At 43.5% G+C, this 20,837-nt stretch overlaps 1 protein-coding gene across 1 annotated transcript in view; it reads right to left on the bottom strand.

Moving 5' to 3' along the window:
* ESRRB (estrogen related receptor beta) overlaps positions 1 to 15,495 on the bottom strand; it is a 107,374-nt gene extending 91,879 nt beyond the window's left edge. Inside the window, exon 1 of the mRNA XM_033008722.2 lies at positions 15,414 to 15,495. Coding sequence (XP_032864613.2) covers positions 15,414 to 15,493 — 80 coding nt within the window. The 5' untranslated portion in view covers positions 15,494 to 15,495. The remainder of the gene's footprint in view (positions 1 to 15,413) is intronic.
* Positions 15,496 to 20,837: the final 5,342 nt, after the last annotated feature.

The following is a 20,837-nucleotide window of genomic DNA, read 5'->3' as shown; positions in this document are numbered from 1 at the left end:
ACAGGAGCCCGCGAGCCGCTGGCGTGTGTGCGGGGCACATGCAGACCCGCACAGAAAGCCTGACTCACGCAGAAGTGCCCTGTGGGCTCTGGGTGTCCCTTGCTACCTACTCTTCCCCCTTCCAGCCTGCACTCACTCTTCTCTCTCCTAGGCTTCTACTTCATGTTTAGATGCCCACTGCTCAAATACATTAAAATATACTTAGCAGATAAACAAGAACTAGAGGCCTTTTTAAAAGGAAAATACACACAAACACACCTGGATAAAAGCTTCATTCTCTTATGCCAGGCAAATAAAAACAAAAATGTAGGAACTAAAATGATATTTCTTAATATAAAACCCAGAATCCAATTTGAGGCAGGAGTGTACAACACTGGGAGAAGTGAAGGGCAGACTAGAGCTTTTCAGATGAGGAGGGCGATACAGCATAGAAGAAAATGCAGTGTGGTTCAGCTATGAACATGGCAATAAATACTGACTAAATTACAGGCTAAAACTTTTCATACAATCAGTATTTGCAGAAACTTGAGAATACTCAAGAAAGAGGAATGGCCAAATTCACAGCCAGCGTAAACTGTCCTTGCTTTACTGAAGTAAGTACAACTTTACTGAAGTGCAACTTCCTCACTACCTCCTCTACCAGAGACCTTAACAAATGCCGTACAAACCAGTGGTATGCCCTAGCATGTCCCCAGGCTGGGTGAGGATAAGCGGTGTGATTCTGATCGATCATTCTTAAGACGGGACAGCCTAAGGATGTCAAAACAGAGGTCTTTTATGGCGAAAGGTACACATGAAGATGGCACAGAAAACAGGTTAGTTTAGAAAATGGGGGACAGAGAGGAGACTCATTCAGTTTTAAGAGTACAGCAGAACCTGATTACCTGAATGTTGCAGGTGACACAATTCAGACTATACAGCTTCCCAGGAAGCAGAGTTAATGCAAATGGACCATATACGTATATACTTTTGTATGCCTAAGTGATCTATCTGCCTAGCAGAAACTTTAAAATGCTTTAAATGTTGAAGAAACAGAAGGCAAAAGCTTTAGTAGGGCATTAGCATTAGTTGGGCCCAAGATTATAAGCAAGGGATCTCATCAACCACATCGGAGAACACCTGACCAAAGCAGAGACAAGAAAGATGAAACCATCACCGCTGTGTTTCCAACAGAAATTTGAGGTCAGAGAGGGACTCACTGATGACCTGGTTGTCCCATGAAGAAGATTCCTGATGCACAGTAGCAAGAGAGGCTGGAGCAGGCACACAGGGTCAGGGCCTGGGCGGGCTACAGTTCAAGAGCAGTCAGGGTGTTTGCAGTGAGCTGATTTTGATGGAAAACACTTTTCTCCAGAAAGATGTGCCCTGGCTGGATCCTGACAGTGCAGAGGTTAGCTCTGGTGTGGGCTCTCAGTGGATGGAAGACCAGGGTGGGAATGGCCTGGCAGGCAGGTCCTGCTCTCCCAATAGCTGATGTTTTAATTTTGCACTTTTATCTTTTATCCAGGCTGAGGTGAGGCAAGCCGGGAGCCATGTGATTGCCTGGCACAAGGTCCACAGGGCTGAATTAACTGATATAAGCATTACAATGGTGGGTTTGTACTCTGGAAATAGGCTGCTGCTGACAGAGGACTGCCTGGGTAGGGTGGGTATTTACAGAATGGTGCAGAAATGTAACATTAATCTCCTCTGACCCAGTGCAAATGGACAAATGGAGCTTCTCCTGCCTTGAGAGTAGCTGTGTAGCTTCCTGGCTCTTCCTTTCTGAGAAGGATAGAAAGGAATAGTCTTTGATGGCTGGGCCTGATCTGCCAACCTGAATTCCCCAAGAAAGAGGACAAGAGCCCTGCAGGCTGATTTTGGAACTTCAGAAGGCTTCATCTTCTTTTGCAAACCCCTCCACATGCAGCACTTGCTGAGCAATTCTCATAGCTTTAGCCAATTTCTCTTTCCCCTCAAAGAATAATGAAGGAAACGCTGATCTCAACATGGCCATCCTTCCGATATGTGTGTTTTTTAAACAAGTACCAGGACTGTAAAATTAGTCTGACAGATCTAGAAGCCAAAAACCTTAGTTTGGGTAAATACAAGGCAGAACTACACATGCAACAGCAGTACTGGCTTGCCCTGTGAGCACAGCCTTTGTTTGCTGTCCTGAATAAATCCTGCTCTGGAACTGCTGCTCTCTTGCTGAGGAAGGGCAGGAACAGTCCCGGCCCTCTGAGCAGAGCACACCCACAGCTGCTCTAGTGCATGCTACCCATTGCGATGCCTTTCATGGGGCAGCCTCTGGCTTTTGAGGTCACCAGTTCTCACACCTGGTCCAAATGCAGAGCAATGACTTTCCATCCATGTTAGCCTCAGACAGAGCACAATCGGAGTGCTATAGGCTGATGGAGCTATATTCAGTAGCAATTCTTTGAGACATGCAGTCCTCCTCCCCAGGAAGAAAGCAAGAGTTGCAAAGACATCTCTTTCTACTTTTGCTGGCTCTTCCAAGAGACGATGGATAGAGACTTTCCCCCCACCCTTTAATGACTAATCTGGTTTTGATAGATTAATTTTTTACTTTTTTTAACTTTCAGCATGGAATAATGATCAACTTTCCAGCAAGCTGCCTGATTGACTGACAGAAATTTCATTTGGTCTAATATAGGAGTAACCTGCAAATCATGCCAAACAAACTTGATTTCACTTGTTGATAAGGCTAGATTTTGTGAATAAGGAAAATGCAGCAGAGGGAGATATCTAGTTACTTTGGGGGTTTGGGGATTTTTTTCCCTTTTATGAAGGCCCTATTATTGTAGTCTCACAAGGAAGTCAGTGAAGTGGTATCTACATAGAGAAAAAACCATACATAATAATTAGGAGACCTAAGCTGGGCAGAACAGCCTTGCGTACACACATTCTTACCTTGTCTGCTGGGGAAAGAGGAGTTCAATGACAACAAGATCTTTCCCAGCCCCTGTCTCATATAAGGAAAGAACAGTTACAGAGGGGTCATTGTGACGAGTTTAGAAGACAACCCTTTCACACTTTTGAGGCCAATAGTACTGCTTAGACTTCACACAGGTCACTGTGTTGCATGCCTGATCCCTCTGCTTTGCAAGGCTAGTAACCCTGGAGAGAAACTTAGGTCCCCTGAGCACAGGTCCCTGAAAGCTGGTAGGCTTTCACCTATATCCCATATATACCACATATATCCCCTTCCATTCCAAACAGTTATCCCAGATACAGGCTCTATCCATAAGGACAAACCAGCCTTCTTTATTTTGGGCTCTGTTCTATTTTCCCTTACTACACCCAGACAAAACAGTTTGCTCTCCCCACCAAAGGCAATGTCTTCTTTTCTACCAAACCCCAATAGATTGTTTTGTCCCAAAACCACTAATTGGCCTTACAAACAATATGCTTCCATTTAAAAGGTATCATCCCCCATCACTGCTGAAGTTCAACATGTATTTAAAGCAAGGTTTTCACATTGTAATTTTTAAATAACTGCCCATCTGAACATCCTTAGACATGCTTCAAGCATTACCTAGTCTTTAAAACACCTGTGTTATAATTTGCAACCTATAGACTGCCAAATCATATCATAAAAAGGTTATGTGGCTTGCCCCAGACCAATCTGAGCAAATGTGTAGCAGGGCAAGAGTCTGAATACAAGCATCTTAACCCTTACTGTCCTGTTTTGAACGAGAATTCAAAGGTCCCAAAAGTGTGACCTTTCATTAAGTTCTGTGGTTGGTTACAACAGTGTTAGGAGCTCTGAGATAAGACAAACATAGTTCCTGCATTGTCAATGAAAAGTCAAGGCTTTCTTTTAATAACCCCTATTTTTGTAAGGCCAGTGCTGGTTTGTGTCCTTCTATACCTGCCTTTGTCTTTGCAGTGTTAATAATCAGGACTCTATTTCCAGAGCAGAGCATGTTCCTGCTGACATCTTGGATGAAAGTGGACATGCAGACACACACACACATGAAGACAAACCAAGCGAAGCCATACTAACTTCTATAGAACTCAATACAGGGCATCAGAGTAAGAGGCAGGTGCAGAGTATTTTACCAAATGGGAAAGAATAAAGACAATGGAAAGATATTGTTTTCCAGATTTTGGAAGAGTTTGTAGTAAGAAACATGGAGAAAGGCAGGAGAGGAAATTATATAGCTGGGATTACGCATCATCAGTTAGCTGGGGTATTGATAGGAACTTCTATCCTCCTTGCCTAGAAATACTGCAGTGTATCTGCTTTCATGTTTTGTTAATCTACTTCTTAGTCTTTGATTAACTCTTGTTTAACTAACAGACAGAAACATTCCTCAAAAAAGATAGGTAATTACAGAGGTAGATGGATCTCATAGACTTAGACTTCGCTGGAGAAGTTATCCAGCTTCAGATTTTGAGCTGATGCTGATCTGTTTTCCATGATGTGTTACACTCTCAGCTGGGCCACTGTGGTCCAACAGAACCTGACTAAGAGATTGACTGGAAAGTGATGTTATCCACACTGACAGTTACACATCATTTACTAGCATGCTCACTGCTATTTACTGTCCTCTTTCCAAATTGCAGCAAAGCAGAAATTAATCTTTCCCCATCCATGATCGCAGGTGCCCACAGAGAAGTATCTGGGCTATTTGCTCAGCTACCAGGAGGAAGGAGGGAGTACAAGGCACCAAGGAATCTTGGAAATATCTCTGCTTAGCTATTGCCAATCTTCCAGCACAGAGGCACCACAAGCCTGGCTTTCCCAATATGGTGGTTCATCGCGTCAGATGGGACATGAAGTCAAACAGCATCTTTTCACATTTAGCTTTCCTACCTCAGTACACTAGCTTCAAGTCTTGTATTGAAAAAGGCCAAGGAGGGAGGTCAGGAGAACAGGGGATGCTTGTTCATTTCTCTAATTTGCAGAGATGATCTGTTGCTTCTCTCTCCAAGCCCTAAACACCTCAGGACCCTAATATTCACAGTACCAGTTTACTCAGTGAACTGATGAAAATAAATATCTATCTTCTCAGGCGAAATAACAGTTACTGTTATGCTGCAAACAAAGATTTAAAAAGTTTTTGACATGTGCATTGATAATGCCAAATGTCTCAACCCAGAAAAGGAGTGGGGCTTAAAGAACCAAAATACTTCAGAATTACTAGTGTTAGAGAGCATGCCCACTGAGGACTAGGCAGGGAAGGTGAAGGATAATTTTTCCAAGTCTGTGATGGAAACAGGAACATAAACACGTACAAGAAAACTTATTTCCCAGCAACAGCAATGGGGTGGCTGCAGTGGCTCAGACTTTACAATCTGAATACTATGATGTGACAAAAAGCAGTGGGTAAGTGTGCAATTTCCTCTTAGCTGGGTTCTCTGAGCAGGTAACAGAGTCCTTTTGGAAAGTGATATAGGCAGTTAAAAAGAAGCAGAGCAGTGAAAGGACTTTTCCATCCAGTGTATAAGGGATGAAGAAAGCAAGGATTAAAGACCTTCCTTTCCCTGCATGAACCTCCATTTAGCCTCATCTGTGCACAGTCAATAGAAGACTATTGACTTCACCAGGTCAGCCAGACCAAATACAGAGGAGCTCACTGACAGTGGATCTGTGCCAAAGTATTTAACAGTGAGATGAATCTGCAGGTCCCAAGTGACCTTAGGAAACCTGTTGCATGACAGTCTGGAAAAAGCAGAGATCATCAGATGAACAGGACTGCTCTCCTGGTCACCTTCTCCAGCCTCAGAATATTCCACTTTCTAACAGTAAGGGGCTACAGGTTTTGCCTAGAGCCAGACACGACAGAGGCCGGTTTCCTTCTGACATGCTGTATCAGCAGCACAACAACTGCAAGTTTCCTCTGCTCTGAATCGCCAAACAGCTTGGTTAAATACACAACCATTTTGAAGATTTGTTCTGTACTAACTTCAATGGTTGAACAATACAAATTTTTCCCACAACTCTCTATTGAGTGTATTTATTACTTGAAGTACATTTATTTCACTTGCTGGGCTAGAGAAAATTGGTGTGACAGATTATCTGATTAGACAGCTTTGCCAACAAACCCTATCCCAAGCTCCTTAACATACTTTTAACTTCTGAGTTCCATCAACTGTATCTCACTCAGACACCTGCAGTAAAACACGTTAGAAATCACTGCTCTGTCTACAAGCCATTAACATTCAAACACTATGCCTACAGACCATGAATGATCATGGATTTGTGGTACTTTTTCAAACAAGAAAAACAATCCTTGGCTATACCACAAAACTTCATTTAGAAGAGGCAGGGCAACTCAGGACCATACAAACATGTCTGCTTTAGCTACACAATATATGCACATACAGTATCAAGAAGGTAGCCGGTCACAGGGAGACAGATGCTGGTTACAAAAAAAAAAGCTTTTCTATGTAAAGGAAAGGAGAAGCTTCCCTAGCTGAGTCCTACTTCTGTTACGCAGCCCTGTGTACTCCAAAAAACAGCAATCTCTCATGCGTGGAAGTACAAGTCCCTGGATGTCTTTGAAAGGATCTTACTGACATGACTTCCAAGTCTTTAAGTTTATCAGAGATCCAAGCACACAGGCAGTTGTGGACAGTCATAAAGCCTTCTCCTGACGGACCTGAACATGCATCCCTATTTCAGAAAAAATGCCTTCATCCTTCAAAGTCACATGTTGTGAACTTCGCCATTACTGTGGCAGCATTAGAAAAGATTACTTTTCAGTATCATTGTTAAGGCAAACTCAAATCTCAGTTCCATATGGACTGAGGGTGACTTTGGAGCTCCAGCCTCCTAGCAACAGGTCCCCTTGGTCTCCACAGTGCTTACAAAGGAAAATCCAGTTTTGGTCTTTTGCTCATCTCCCGAACACCTTTATTTTAGCAATGATCAAAGACTATTGATGCCCTCCCCTCTCTGCTCCTGTTGAACGTGCCAATATTCCATTAAATATTTACAGTCATCTAAACTCAGTAGTACCTAACTCATCTTTTAGGCCTTGCCTCTCAACATCTGGCAGTATCTCATCACTTGTGGCCAGCAACTCAGTAAAGGACAGGCTTTTACGACATAACTTCCAGAATTTGTTGCTACCAGGTTTGTCCTGGGAACCATACAGCCTGAGGACAGCACTTCTCTTTGTTAAACCCATTGCAGTTTCAGTGTACCAAGAAGTTAGACAGAAGCAGGACAGAAGGAAGATGGTAGGATAGAAAGACTATCATTGCTTCAGATACAGAGGTCTGCCAAACAGCCAATGACCTGGCACCCAGGGGGGCCCTGCCTTGCTTCTGAGGGAGAAGGTACCAGGCAAGAGTACCTTGAGAGGCCGTTTTGTTTCCAGGGGCTCCTTTCATGAAGAGAGTCATTAAACTGATTGGTCAAGCAGGACAGTAAAACAAACACAAAATGTAAGTCATCAGCCTTGGTTAGCCAGCAATCATTTGAGTTGAATCAGCCCATTTGGCATTATAACCATAAGCATGGCAGCTGCGTTCTACCCAGCTAGACTAGTGCATCCTCCAAAGGCTCTATGAGTGACCGTCATTGGCCTGCAACACAACATAATGCTGTGCTCGTACACATCACACAGGATGCCTGACCAGCACTGCAAGGATGTTTATGTCCTTCTGCCCAGCAGGTATGTTCTGTCTGTGGAGGCAGTACTGATACTTCCAGAAATACAGCATACTTCTACATAGACAAACCTAGATGACACCCATCAGATGAGCAATAAATGTCTCCAGGGGTTGTACTAGGATACAAACCAAACACCTTTGGATTTGACTATACACTTGCTATGTAAGGACCACATTTTTTTTTTCTTTTTTTGAGCTACTATAGTTCATACATACAAAGTACAGGAGCACCAATATAAGCCCTGAATATCTGGAAAGCTGTCAAATGCCCATTAAAGAGATGTTGTAGGTGAGCTGAGCAGACAGGGGAGAGCCTGCACTCCTCACTTATGTTCCTAAACTTTTTCCTACACACTGTGGGATAAAGGATAAGCACTCAGGTGTCTCAGTGATTAACTCTCCAACAGTAAAACATATCCAAAAAAGTGCGGTATCTTAGAGTGGTATAAGAGTTATTAAATGTTTGTGGGATATCCATGAGCATCACATGTGTCCAGTGCGCTCAAGCAAGGGTCAATGCTAGCTGCACTACCCAAGGAGGTACCCTCTTGAGATTCGTCAGAACAAGTCATGGGGCAGCCTGGTAAAACCAGTAAACTGTAGCTTTGCCTGCACTGCTATACTATTTCACCTCAGCCAAAACTCTTGACACAATATAAATACCCCCAAAAAACTCTCTCTCTAAAAAAATAAATTGTTTCTCCAAAAACAGAAGGAGAAGCTGGGTCATCAGATGATGGTGAAATTGGTTTAAAAGCCATTAAGAAGAAAGCAACCCAGGCATTCAGGAGCAATCATAGCTGCTTGGGCTGATCAGGAGAGACAGAGGAAATTATTTATTTATGGACTTCCTGCTCTCCCTGAGCGAGTGCCTCCGCTGGGGAAGCTTTAACAGGAGTGGGGACCAGGAGGCAGGTGCTGCTTGGAATCCTCCAGAGGTTTTGCTGGCTTGGGCCTCAGGAGAGTTAAGCACAGAACATGCCCAAAGCATCCACAAGCCATCAACTTGTCTTTCTCATAGCAAGAAAGGCCAGAAAGAGCATCACACAGGTCTCTGCTGGGATGGAGCACAGAGAGAGCCCCAGGCACCCAGATATCCATGCAAGCTTTGCACAGTTTATGGTAAGATCCCTTCAGAGCAGTAGTGCTTGAGCACACAGCCGCTTCTCTCTTCTTGTGGTTCAGCTGCTTCCCTTTAAACACAGATCAAGTGTCTCTAGGGACTCAGCAAGCATTTAACAGACCTGCCTGATGGAAGGACCTCCAATGAGAAAACCAAGACCCGAAACTCCCAATAGACATCCTCAATTCAATCCACAGCTGATAAAGCAACCCTAAAGTTACATACAACCTGATCCTAACTGCACAGAAAGCACGTCAGTCTAGTCTGTATCCAAAGCTCATCTAAACACCCTAAATTTAAGGGGGAGGGAAGGACTAGCAAATTAAACAGGAGGAAATACAGGAATTGAAAAAGTCAGCATGGAAATATGGAATTCTTGATATTGTATCAAATATTCCTCTTCAAGATACAGTACTGTCTTTCCTGATGCAATTTCTTACTGTTTCCCAAACTGGAGGTTGCAAAGGAGTTATTCCCTGTAATCACAGAGTTGCCTTCAGTATTCAGAGTTGACCCTTCACTAACTAAAAAAGAACCATGGAGACAGACAGATCTGCCCAGTTAGACAGAACTGGCAACTATCCTCTCATTCTGGCTTTTGTCAGAGGGCCACAAAGGGGAACCAGGGCTTGGAAACTATCAAACACCACCAGAATTTTTTGCTGGAAGATGCTGCAAAAGAGTAGTGTTACAAAAGGGTCACTGATGGAGACTGAACGGATTATGTGAGTGGAACAGCCTGCACTGTGTCAATTCGTGTCTCCCTGCAATTCATTACTGATGAGATGCCAGAGATTGAGATGAAAAGGGCAGGAGGAGCAGACAGTAAACTATTGCTTTAGACACATCTCATTCAACATTCTCAGTTGTTCTTTCCTGCTCTGCCTCCGCTTGTATATCTTTCATTACTCCCAAGCAACGATACTCTTCCTCAATTCTGGTCTCAGATCAGTACATTGTTTTGTGCCACTAAAGCTACTACAAAACCAGTTGTGGTAGAAAAATAACTCATTAATTCACAAAGTGCTTTGGGGAACCTTTGAAAAGAAAAGTATTGAAGAAAAGAGAGTATCATCATCAAGATCAGTGATCCAAGGTAGCACCAACATCAAAAAGGCACAAAGTAACAGTGAGAGAGTTTCAGCGAGTCCTACCTCAGACTGCCTCCTCCCCAATCTGCTCCTCCCCACACATAACAAAGTGATTTCTGCTACTGGTAAATATATAAAAACAGGTTTGTTCTTCCTATCTATGTTCCTCCAAACAAAGAGCAGCATAAAAAGGATCCATTTTCCATTCAGTGAACCAGGTCTTATTTGGTCTCTCGAAACTTTCCTTGATGGCCATTCACAGATGGGTTACATTTTTATGGTTTGTGTAACCTTTGTTCCCCACTCTGGGAAGAACATCATTAAGCACTGATAGCTACTTAGCCCTGATGGGGAACTGCTCCAGAGAGGGTTGTATTCCCCAGGGAGCTAGAGCACAGACAACCCAGGGCTCTCTGGGGAGCTGTTCTGCTTTGACCATTGACTTGTGGCTTGAAAATCTTTACAGGGCCAAACCAAATACACTGATAGTTTGTAAGTGCCAGGATTATTCATTTGTGCACTTTAACACGCATTGTTTGGAAAATTCATTTCATCCCTTAATGTGCTAAATACAGCTTTAGGTTCTAAAATCCTCCAGAGGCTGCAATGTCCTTTGCCCCTTCATGCTCATTTGCCTTTTTTATTTCTCTTCTAACTTGCCAAAAGAAAAAAAGTTCATTTTGATTCTGTTCCTGGCCAGTCGACCTTGCTTTCAGAGCCTGGCACACCAACCTCCCCTGCTGCAATGGTCAGGTTACAAACACAGAAGGAGAACATTTGCTTCCTTGTGAAACACTTCCCATTGAGATTTTTCAGTCACAATAATTTCTGCGGCATGCTCTGTGCTTTCAGAGTGTCAGTTTTGGAGAAATACAAGGCTTAATCTGCTTCCATTTACATGCATTGACAGTCAGGAGGAGGCCTCTTCTTCCTGCTAAGGTACGCTCAAGGCCTTTGCATAGATACCACATGCCTCTGTGCTGCTGGGCATAGGCATCCCCCAAAGACATTTGGTATTAGTGATGCCCCAGTGTTCACCTCCTCTCCTCACAGGATTTCTCTGCATGAGAATGTTACTGCAATATAAGTCAAGGTACAATTTCAAATAGATTAACTTAAGCTTGTGCAACAGGCACTCATTACGATTGAAACTAAACCTGTTCAGACATCTAATGAGCAAAAATGAAGCATCCTCCAACTGGCAGGAGAGCATCCACAGTTTGGATTTTCACTTGTTTAAATGGATTGGTTTAAAATCAATGCAATTTAAACTGTGCAGCTTCCTTGTGTAGAAAAGATCTTCTCTGGACTGAGGAAACAGCAGCACTTGTAAAATAAATGACTGCCTGTTCAAGGGTGGAACACCCATTAACAACTACAACAAAGCAGCAGGGAGGAGAAGGACCTGAGGAGACGGGGTCAGTTGCTTGTACATAGCTTGTTAGGAAATACTGCATTCGAATTCACTACCTACAAGCACCCAAGAAAGGGGATCCAGAAGTGACAGCCAACCAAGGAAAGCTTCAGGGAGATCCCAGTATACTCAGGATCCTCCCTTGGCTGGAAAACACAAGGGCAAAAAAAGCACATACGAGCGCACTTTCAGAGACATGGCATTTTTTCTGACACTGGTGCAGTCTGTGTGTTACACAGGGGTGCAGGTTGCTCAGTCAGCAGAGGATGCAGATTAGTTATTGTAAAGCGAACACTGCGTAGACCAAGGACGCACATCTTGCAGCACTCCTGCCCTACATCACTAACACCCAGGGCAGTCCACAGAGCCTTGCTATCAAGAAAATGCTCTCAGAAGACTCAACAGCCTTTGTGGGAGGCTGGGGCCAGAATCCACTTCTGTCAAACAGCTCTCTGGACCAGGATGTGACTGCGGCTGCGAAACGTTAGCTAATGAAGATTGAGTCAGGCAGGCAAAGACGATCCCCTCAGCCTGTTAATCCATTTAGGGAAGGAGAAGGGAAACCTGAGCTGAATTCCTGTGTTCCCTGCAAGGGACTGTACTGTGCTGGTTTTAGCACCTAGGCAGAGCAAATCCAGCCCGAGCTGGACTGGGGAGAGCTCTGAGTGCAAGACTAGTGCTTTTGGGAGACAGGAACAAGAACAGAGGCAGAGGACAGCAGCCCCTAGGGAGAGAGCCAGGGCCAGATTTTTTGTCCACTGGGAACTAATGAAGCAAAATGAGCTTTACATGCCCTCTCACCGGGAGAAAGCAAGAAGGGGCTGAATGTGACCTTTTGCCCAACAGCAGGGTAGGGAGAACACACGCACCTTGCAGCCTTTTCACAGGCCAAAAAGGCTTCCCAAGGGGTCAACTCAGACTCCTGGGTTAGAAAGTCAGAGAAAGTGTTGGTGCCCCAAACACCCATCCCAGCAGTGACAGCCAGCATTGCTTCCTGCCCAGTTTAACTGGTGGTTTACGGTGATGATGGGTGCCAATCTCAGGAAATGTCAGATTATCCTTAACCACCAGAGGGTGCTCCCCATCTCAAAGACAGAGTCAATGTCACAGATGCACTCAGACAGCTATCAGAGCCTTTATTTCCAACAGTTGTGGAATCGGAGCAAGGGAAAAATTAGAAAATTAATAAAAAAAATAATTAATGAATCTGATCCTGTGCCTCACTTCTGTTTCCCCATGCCCCCTGGCTGAGCAAGGTAAAGCCCTCTGTCCCATTTGTCCTCTGTGTCCTGCTCAGTCAGGTGATTTTCCTCACACTGGAGGTTAAATCACTTTTATTCACTTCTCCTAGATCGTGGATCCAGAGCAGCATATAAACATTTTCTGCTTGGCAGTTCTGTAAAGAGTGAGACTTTGACTTGCCTGCCCCTTACCACAGTTAGGATCACATCCTCTGGTCACACGCAGTTTTTGTGATGCCAAGGCCTGACCTTACCCCTGCACTGCCACAGCAGTGTGGGGGCCACTATCCCGTATGTTCAGGTTCATTTTCCCCACTCTGCCCTAAGTTGGTTTTCCAGAGGGCAGTTGTGCAGAGATGCCTCAGGATGGTGTTTTCAAAGCACCAGTTTTAGGGCACTATTACTACCTAACTCTGTCAATAAGACACCTGTAGGGAAAGACTGTTCACTTTGGTAATGCAGTGCCCCCACAGCCTCTCTTCCTTCTCTCAACTAAGGGAAGCAGAGTGGTTTGACTGAGGTTGTACACTCAGGATCTGTGCACCTGGCAACATGCCACCTTCTGCCTTGGCTTCCCATTTGTGTAGGTTAGAAGTAATACTCCAGAGTTGCATCATATATGGAGAACAGAGCAGTGAGGATTAAATCATAATGGTTTATATTGCACCCTGAGATTCAGAAAAGAAAGAGTTTAAAGCATGCCAAGTAAGATCAGGCATCTATGCAAAACAGACCAGCTCTGCTGACATGTCTGGCATAACATCTGTTTGTCCCAGCCCCAGCTTACTTTGATAGTCCAGGTCTGCATGGGGAAACCAGCTCTCATTGATGGCTCCCACCCAGCACACGTACTGCATCTTGCTGTCTGACCACTTACAAGAACAGATTGTTGGGGTTTTTTTAATTGTCTTTTCTCTCTGCTTTGGTCAATAGTGCCAGGCCCTGCCTGAGGGGATTTTTTGTTAGAGTTCCTGCTCTTGGGTACCCTGGCATCCCTTTCTGTTCTGTCCTCTTTAAACCATACAATACATTTGTCTGATGAAACTGTTAAAACTAAGCAGTTAAACCACTGCATAAAGGACGCTCATTCAGTCTCTTACATGGGATAAAACGCATTTGACAAGGTTTGGCTTGCTTCATTTCTAGAATTAACCATTATCTGCAGCACACGTGGGAATCAGTTTTTTCCAAATCATCAACTGGACAACAGTGATACTAGTCATCCTTGAGAGAGGCATCACATTCTACAGTCTAAACAGGCCAATGAATTCTTCTTCCAGTATTTGAAATTGTGAATGGGGAAGAGAAGGGGAAAATATAAGGGAAAAAGACTTTATGGTACATTTCTTGTCCATTTGCAATAGACAATTCTACTTCCTATGAACAAAATGTCAGGAGTATGTGCCACAGCTCCACTTCTTGTACGATTCATAACATTCTCCCCTGGAATTATAGCAAACACCAGACATACCATGGAAAAGTTAACCAGCATTAGGTTTGGACACTGACCATCCCAGTACCATTAACACTTAATTTCTCAACTTGATAGATTTTAACACTACTCCATTACTACTATAGTCATTATATATTTGTTCCTAAACATGCACATAATCAGTCATCAAAAGTGCGGTTATTTAAAATTAAGTGTTTTGAGCATTATATTTCTGCATACGTTAGCTTGGAGCTTAAGCTTTGCCATTCTTCCTCCACCCATTACAGCAAAGGCTTTTAAAGTAATTTCATAGCCCTAGTGACATTCTCCTCTCTTACATATTGCTGGATGGGAAAATTACTGAGGTTTTTATTGTTTTAATTACTGCTAGTGGGTTGTAAGATCTCAGGTATCTCTGATTCCTTCACTGTTAAGAACAGCAGCATCTGGGTGTCAGTTTTGCTCATGACAGCAAATTACAGGGTCAGATCTGCCTTTCTCACTCAGACAAATTTGCACCTCAGTGGGGATTACAACTTGTGGAATACATAATATATAAGATGAGCAGGTTTTGACTACCTGCAATTAGCTGATCTGCAACTACATGAAATGGCAACACTTAATCCAATGGAGAGGCAGGGACAACACTGTCTTACAGCACATAAATCTGCAAAGCATGACAGGACCCGTGAAACAAAGACAAACAAAAAGACAGTACGTTAAATAGGGCAGACTACAAATGAAGCCGAGAATTAGGAAATGCCACAATTGTGTTTACTTGTGAGAAATACTCTTAGCCCTCATGTACGTATGCATTATTTTATAGCTCTTAATTACATGATCATATTTTTTCCACAGTACACCATCTCAGACTGCACTCAGAAGGGATTGTTCCCATGTAATGAGCAGCTATTTGAGATGCTGGTTTCTGCTCATTGTTCAGTGTGTGGCCCCAGGCCTTATTTATCACACATTATTCAAACCTGGCTCTAGAGATTTATTCATTTCCTTATGTGTTTTTCTATGGGCTTATCATTAAACTGTCCAAGAGCTTCACCAGCCTGAGATCATTTATTTTCGCACACCTCTATGAGAAGAGGGAGTATTTTTATTCTCATTTTATGGGTGAATGACTTAAGACCGTATTAAAAGGTATTTGTTAATTCTGGGTGCCCAGTCTGAGACACCAACAGCCTGACTGATATGTGCTTGTATATCACTTTGGGTTCAGTGGATTCCCATTCACTTAATTTGCAACTGTAAGCACTCAGCATTTTTGTAAAGCAGATTCTTTGAGATCAAAAAGGTCCCATATAAAATAAGGAATGCACAACTAAACAACCACTGGCACAACAAAAAACCTGAAAAACTATCATACAGAAATGGTCACAGAAAAAGTCAACTGGCAGGTCAGAATTTCACTGCCTCATCTATAAAAGCTTCGCTTTCTCTCCTACAGTCCCTTGTCTCACTCGGTACACACCTGACAAACGAGGCAGGGGTCCTACAGATGGTCTCTTTCACTGTGCAACTCTGATTTATCTCAGAGCAGGTCCACCACATGCAGTGAATGAGGCAGAGGTCCTGTGGAAGAAACAGCACACAGTGACGTAGCTAAAATGTGAGTTGTATAAAACACACAGTCAGGTAGACAAAAATGCACGCAGAGGATGACTGATCTTTCTTCAGCTTCCAGTTCTTGTATTAGCACCCTTCAACACACTCTTTTCACAGAGTTTGTTGTTTCTTTTACAGCAAACAAATTGCTCCATGAAGCATCACAATGACACTTGTGGATTATCAGAAGACACGAATCCATCACATGGACCACTACAACCAAGGTAATGGAGTAAATGGGCTGCAAGGGTAACTCATGCTCCTTTGCAAAGACTAACATGAGGAGCATGAAACACTGGGTGAATTTCAGACACTGATGACAGCTGAGGAATAATGCTTCGGAGGCTTTTCCAACCATTCAATCCAAGTCGTGCCTCTTGCTCTCTCCTCTCCAGACCATTCCGATGCACTTTCTTCACTTCACTGACTTTGCCTTCTCACCCCATCCCTTCCTTTTGCTCTCATCTCACCCCTCCAAACACCATTCCTCTACACAGTCCCAGCCTCCTTGTTCAACAGCTGCTTATAACTATTTGCTTCCCCTCCTCACCTTTTTGGTCAGCTCCCCTTGCCCTGTCTTTCCATCACTGTTTGGTGGCCACACTTACTGACACCGCCTCTACCCCAACACAGCCCCAGCTGTCCCTGCAGTCTGACTCCAAAACAAACTGATTTAGATCTTTTCAAAGAGGAATCTTCTTGATTTGTTTTTAAATGGAAGGAAGGTGTAATTCAAGAACATGGTATACTCTCTAATTTTTCGTTAAAAATATATATATATATATAAATAATTGCTGGTTTTGGTAAAATTCTGAGAAAACAAGTCTATCAGAGGCATAGAAAGTGTTTACAACAATGGTTAAAGCTTCACAGTGGTACAAACAATTGAAACTAAATTTTAAAGATAATACTAGTAAAAAAATGATGATGCTACTAGTCTCTTTGTTGTAGGTGGCAGAGAAAATGAAGATGAAAATTAAGAAAGTTGGTTAAGCAAGAAAGAGTGCTGCTCCCATCTCTTTTTAAAACTTACCATGGTTGGGTACATTAGCATTTGGATGACAGGCCTTTGAAGGAAAGTAAAGTGCTTGTACTCCTTTGTACACTATCCTGGTAGCTTATAGACGCTAGTGCTTATTTGATATATATACCTGCACCCATCTTAAGCTTGCATCAGCTGGACACAAGATTATACATGTCTTAACATTTCACAGAGTCACAGAAAATAGGCCAAGGACCAGGTCAGGTGGTTGGTGCATCCTTCTACCCCAAAAGAGGATCAGCTATAGCAGCATTATTTTTGCCAGATATTTTTCCAGCCTGTTCTAGAAAACTTTCAGCCCTTCTCAGTCTGTTCTAATGTTCCTACATCTTTGCTAATACAAGTTTGTAACATCAAACTGAAAACTCCCACATTGCAATCAAATATCAACAACGGGCATAGCAAACAATTTACTGTTTGAAGACACATTCCCCAGACCTTTCCTAATACCTAGATTTCCATGACAGAAGTATCAACCTGTCTAACAGAACAAATTAGCACCTCAGTCCCTCTAACTTCATTCCCAGGTCTCCAAGTTTATCACTTGGAAGGCCATAGATATTTTAGGAACACCCACAACAAGGAACAAGGTTGCAACTAGCAGGCTGGCTTGTGGCAGACAAGCCAAACTTCCCTCCACTTCTAAGGGACTCCCACTGATCCAGTAGTAACACCTCACTGCAGTTACAAAAAAAGTGTTAGCCCTTCACTGAGGCAAATCTCCCAGTTGGATTCAATTTCTCACACTCTTTCAAAATCTCAAGCTGAAATCTGGGGAAATTTGAGAAAATATCTTCTGATAAATCAAGGCTATCATCTATTACATTCACAACACTACTAGCTAGAACAGCAACATTTCTTAGCTGTTCTTGATGAAGCTGAGAGCTGTGCCCATGGTTCTGACTTCCAGTGCTGTGCCTTGAGCACAAACCAATCTTTGCTGTCAAGCAATGAAGACCTGCCAGATTTCATATGAAACAGCTCCCAGGAAACTGGAAGTCCACATCCTTGGTGCATGTGGGTATGAGAGTGTACACAATGGCCGGAGTTGTAACTAGAAATGTCATAAAGTTAAAAATGTGGGACTTAATATTATTCCGATGACACAGATTTGCCTCCAGTGTTACAACCTGTGAGGTCCCAGGGAAAGCAGAAGCCATTCTGTGCAGATAGGAAACAGAGGGCCCTTCTCTACCATAGGTGTCATGATGGGGAAAGGTGAACTGACAGCGCAAAGGCACATGCAACTGCTCTGTACTGTGTGTTTGCACAACTGCGTGAGAGTGTATCCCTTGGTGATGTTATTCACCGGCCTTGGCCGACAGTAAATAAGACGGTGGAGCTTGATTCATGAGGGATGACAGGAAATCTATAACATGTGGGCTCTATAATCTGCTCAGTACTGCGTAACAAAATGAAAGAACAACAGTCCAATTACCGAGTCCTTGCTGATCCCAAGCACATCCTCCAGATCTTGTTCTGCTCACAGCAATGGGAGTCTGTTGGCACTGAGGGAAATAAGCTCTGGCACAGGCTGTCTTCCGTGATGTATATACAGTATTTTGGCAACACCAAACTACCTTACAGTGGATACAAATGCAGCCAAGACTGTGGCATGAACTTCAGAACAAATTTCTGGAGAGCAACAGGCTGCTGTGCTCAATTCACCAAAGGACCACTCATGTAGACACCAATTGCTGCATTCTGCTGCAGGTATCCTGTGTCCCGAAGGGCTGGCTGAGCCAGGGAGCAGCGATCCACCATGGCAGCCTGGCCCAACCACTTGGTCTGGTGGGGACTGTGAACACCATTCCCCTGTGATAACACAAACCAGTCAGAATGCAGATCCATGAAATTAAAAACAGAGCTATGATACAGCAGGAGACAACAGCTGGGTTACAAATGGTGTCCAAAAAGCACCTTAAGGGGAAGGAGACAAAATCTGGAAGCAGACGTGGATTCTAGGGACAGGCAGAAAAGGGATGGCTGAGGATATGATTCACACCAGGTGGAGAACTGGCCCACGAGAAGGGAGGAAATCTGTGGCAGCAGCAGCTGCAGAGCAGATTGCTCTCATACCACCAATGCTGAGGACACATGAAAAGACAGAAGAAGGTTTATTTTGGACAAAACAGCAATGGTGGTGATGGGAAGGAGGAGGGCTGCCAATTCCAAACAAAAGAAGGAAATAATTTTGTTTCCTACTGTGCAGTGTCAGAAAACCCACAGGGCTGCCCAAGGCATGGAAGGCACAGGACAGCTCAGCAGAGACAGTTCTCTCATTTTTTTTCTAACCAAATTTATACTTCTCATTCCTTGTGTCTCTGGCCCTTAACACCTTTCAGATCTATCTTCTGCCCCCTAGGAAAGGGGCAAGGGGAACCTTTCTCACTCTGGCAACAGGTAAACAGCATGGCAGGATAGGGAGGTGGGAAGAAATTCCACTCAAACCCTAGCAAATGCCTTCTTTGCTGAGTGCACACTCTGAGGACTGGTGTCCTTTCCCTGCTTCCCCTTACAACCATCTCTGCTGCCACCTCCCCTCCCTTGTTATCTGTCAGTAAACAGTAATTAAAGAAGTGGCCTGCTTGATAAAGCTCCCGCCTGCCCTCACACGGTGCTGCCCTCTCGGACGTGTCTAATTAAAATCCTGATGAGAAGATGAAGAAATCCCAGCAGCTGGGAGTCTGCTGACTCTCCCTGCACTCGGCCTCTTCATTACTGACGACGAGGCAGAGAGATATAAAGGACCCCGGGAAACGCTCCGACAGACCAATCGATACAGCCTTTTGTGGGACGTGACGGACCGCTCAGGATTGCCTTTTGAACTGTGTGGATAATGAGGATGCTAGAGTGTGGCTCACTGCATGGGGCTGATGGGGCTAGACTCCCCCACTAGTCCTGCTACACTGCTGCTCCCAGGAATGGCACCCAGGGCCCCTGCAGCTTGGCAGCCACTCACACCATATAGTGAATTCACACAGTTATAATAGCTGAGGCACTTGCCCGTCCCCCACCAACCCAAGCTCCAGAAGTCATTGCTTGTAGTGCCAGAATACTGTAAAACCTCTAACCACTCCATCATTTCTATGCAAACACAAAGCGTGCTTGTGTGTACATACACTGCAAAATGCTGAGAACCAGCACAAACCTTCCCTAAATGAAACCAACACCACAGATAATGTGCACACCGTTGTGTTTACATGGACACTTACTCATGGGAACCGTGTGTTTTCAATGCTCTCCCAGGATTTTGTGCCAAGGAGAAATTCTTGGTATGCACAAAATGAAACAACAAAGGTTTACATGAAGCACACAGCAATATCATCATCGTGAATCACCATAACTGTATTTAGACACACTTCACTTAATGCAAATACATCCACTAAATTGTTTTATTCTTGTGTTTTTTTCTAATACGAGATCAACTTTATAAGGAAACAAGCCCATTTTCACTGGCAAACTCATGTTTATCCAAAACACCAGAGATTTCATTACTTTTAGTTTCAAGATGAAAGAAATAATAAAGACATGGACATAGATCTATACTGTCTAAAGTTTGAAAGTGCATCTGAGGCACCTGCCTCCATGTCACTTTTGAGCAAGCCCACGGGAGGTGCAGGCACCCTGGGAATTAGGATCATGTGCAAGAGTGGGAGTGCATACATGGTTACAACTACGAGTGTACTGTGTAAGTGCATGAGGGAAATGCATGTTCCACATGTGGAATCAATAAGGGAGAGCTTTTATCTGTCCAAGTTCACACCTCCCACTTCACAAACCACCGCTGATCATGCAATCAGGATCAGTCCAGCAACAGTTGGTGCTCTCTTCAGAGTCCCAGCTAGGTCCTTGGGACCTAGTTTATTCAATAAAGACTCAGTTGTTCTTTTTCCCACTCCCCTAGTTTTAATTACTTTACCAGACCATGCAGACTAAAAAAAAAAAAAAAAAAAAAAAAAAAAACTTGAAAAAAAAAGTTTCCTAAAAGTCTCATAAAGTAAAAAAAAAAAAGCTGTATTTATTATTTTCCAAATTGCCATAATCCTGTCCCACTGTCCCCTTTGTCAGCCCAGCCCAAATAGAAACCAAGTAACAAATCACTCCTGGACTGGTTTAATACCAAGGTAAACTTTCCAAAAACCCAAAGCATCTCAAAACAAATAGTCCTTAGCAAAATATAATCAGTAACAGCAAGAAGTGATCAACCAAATGCAGAAGCAATGTACTCAATGGTAAAAGCTCAGG

The sequence above is a fragment of the Tyto alba genome, unplaced genomic scaffold, assembly GCF_018691265.1.
Source record: "Tyto alba isolate M040663 unplaced genomic scaffold, T.alba_DEE_v4.0 Super-Scaffold_18, whole genome shotgun sequence".
Classification (NCBI taxonomy): domain Eukaryota; kingdom Metazoa; phylum Chordata; class Aves; order Strigiformes; family Tytonidae; genus Tyto; species Tyto alba.
The sequence above is the reverse complement of the archived record's forward strand: the minus strand, read 5'-3'. Positions and strand labels throughout refer to the sequence as shown.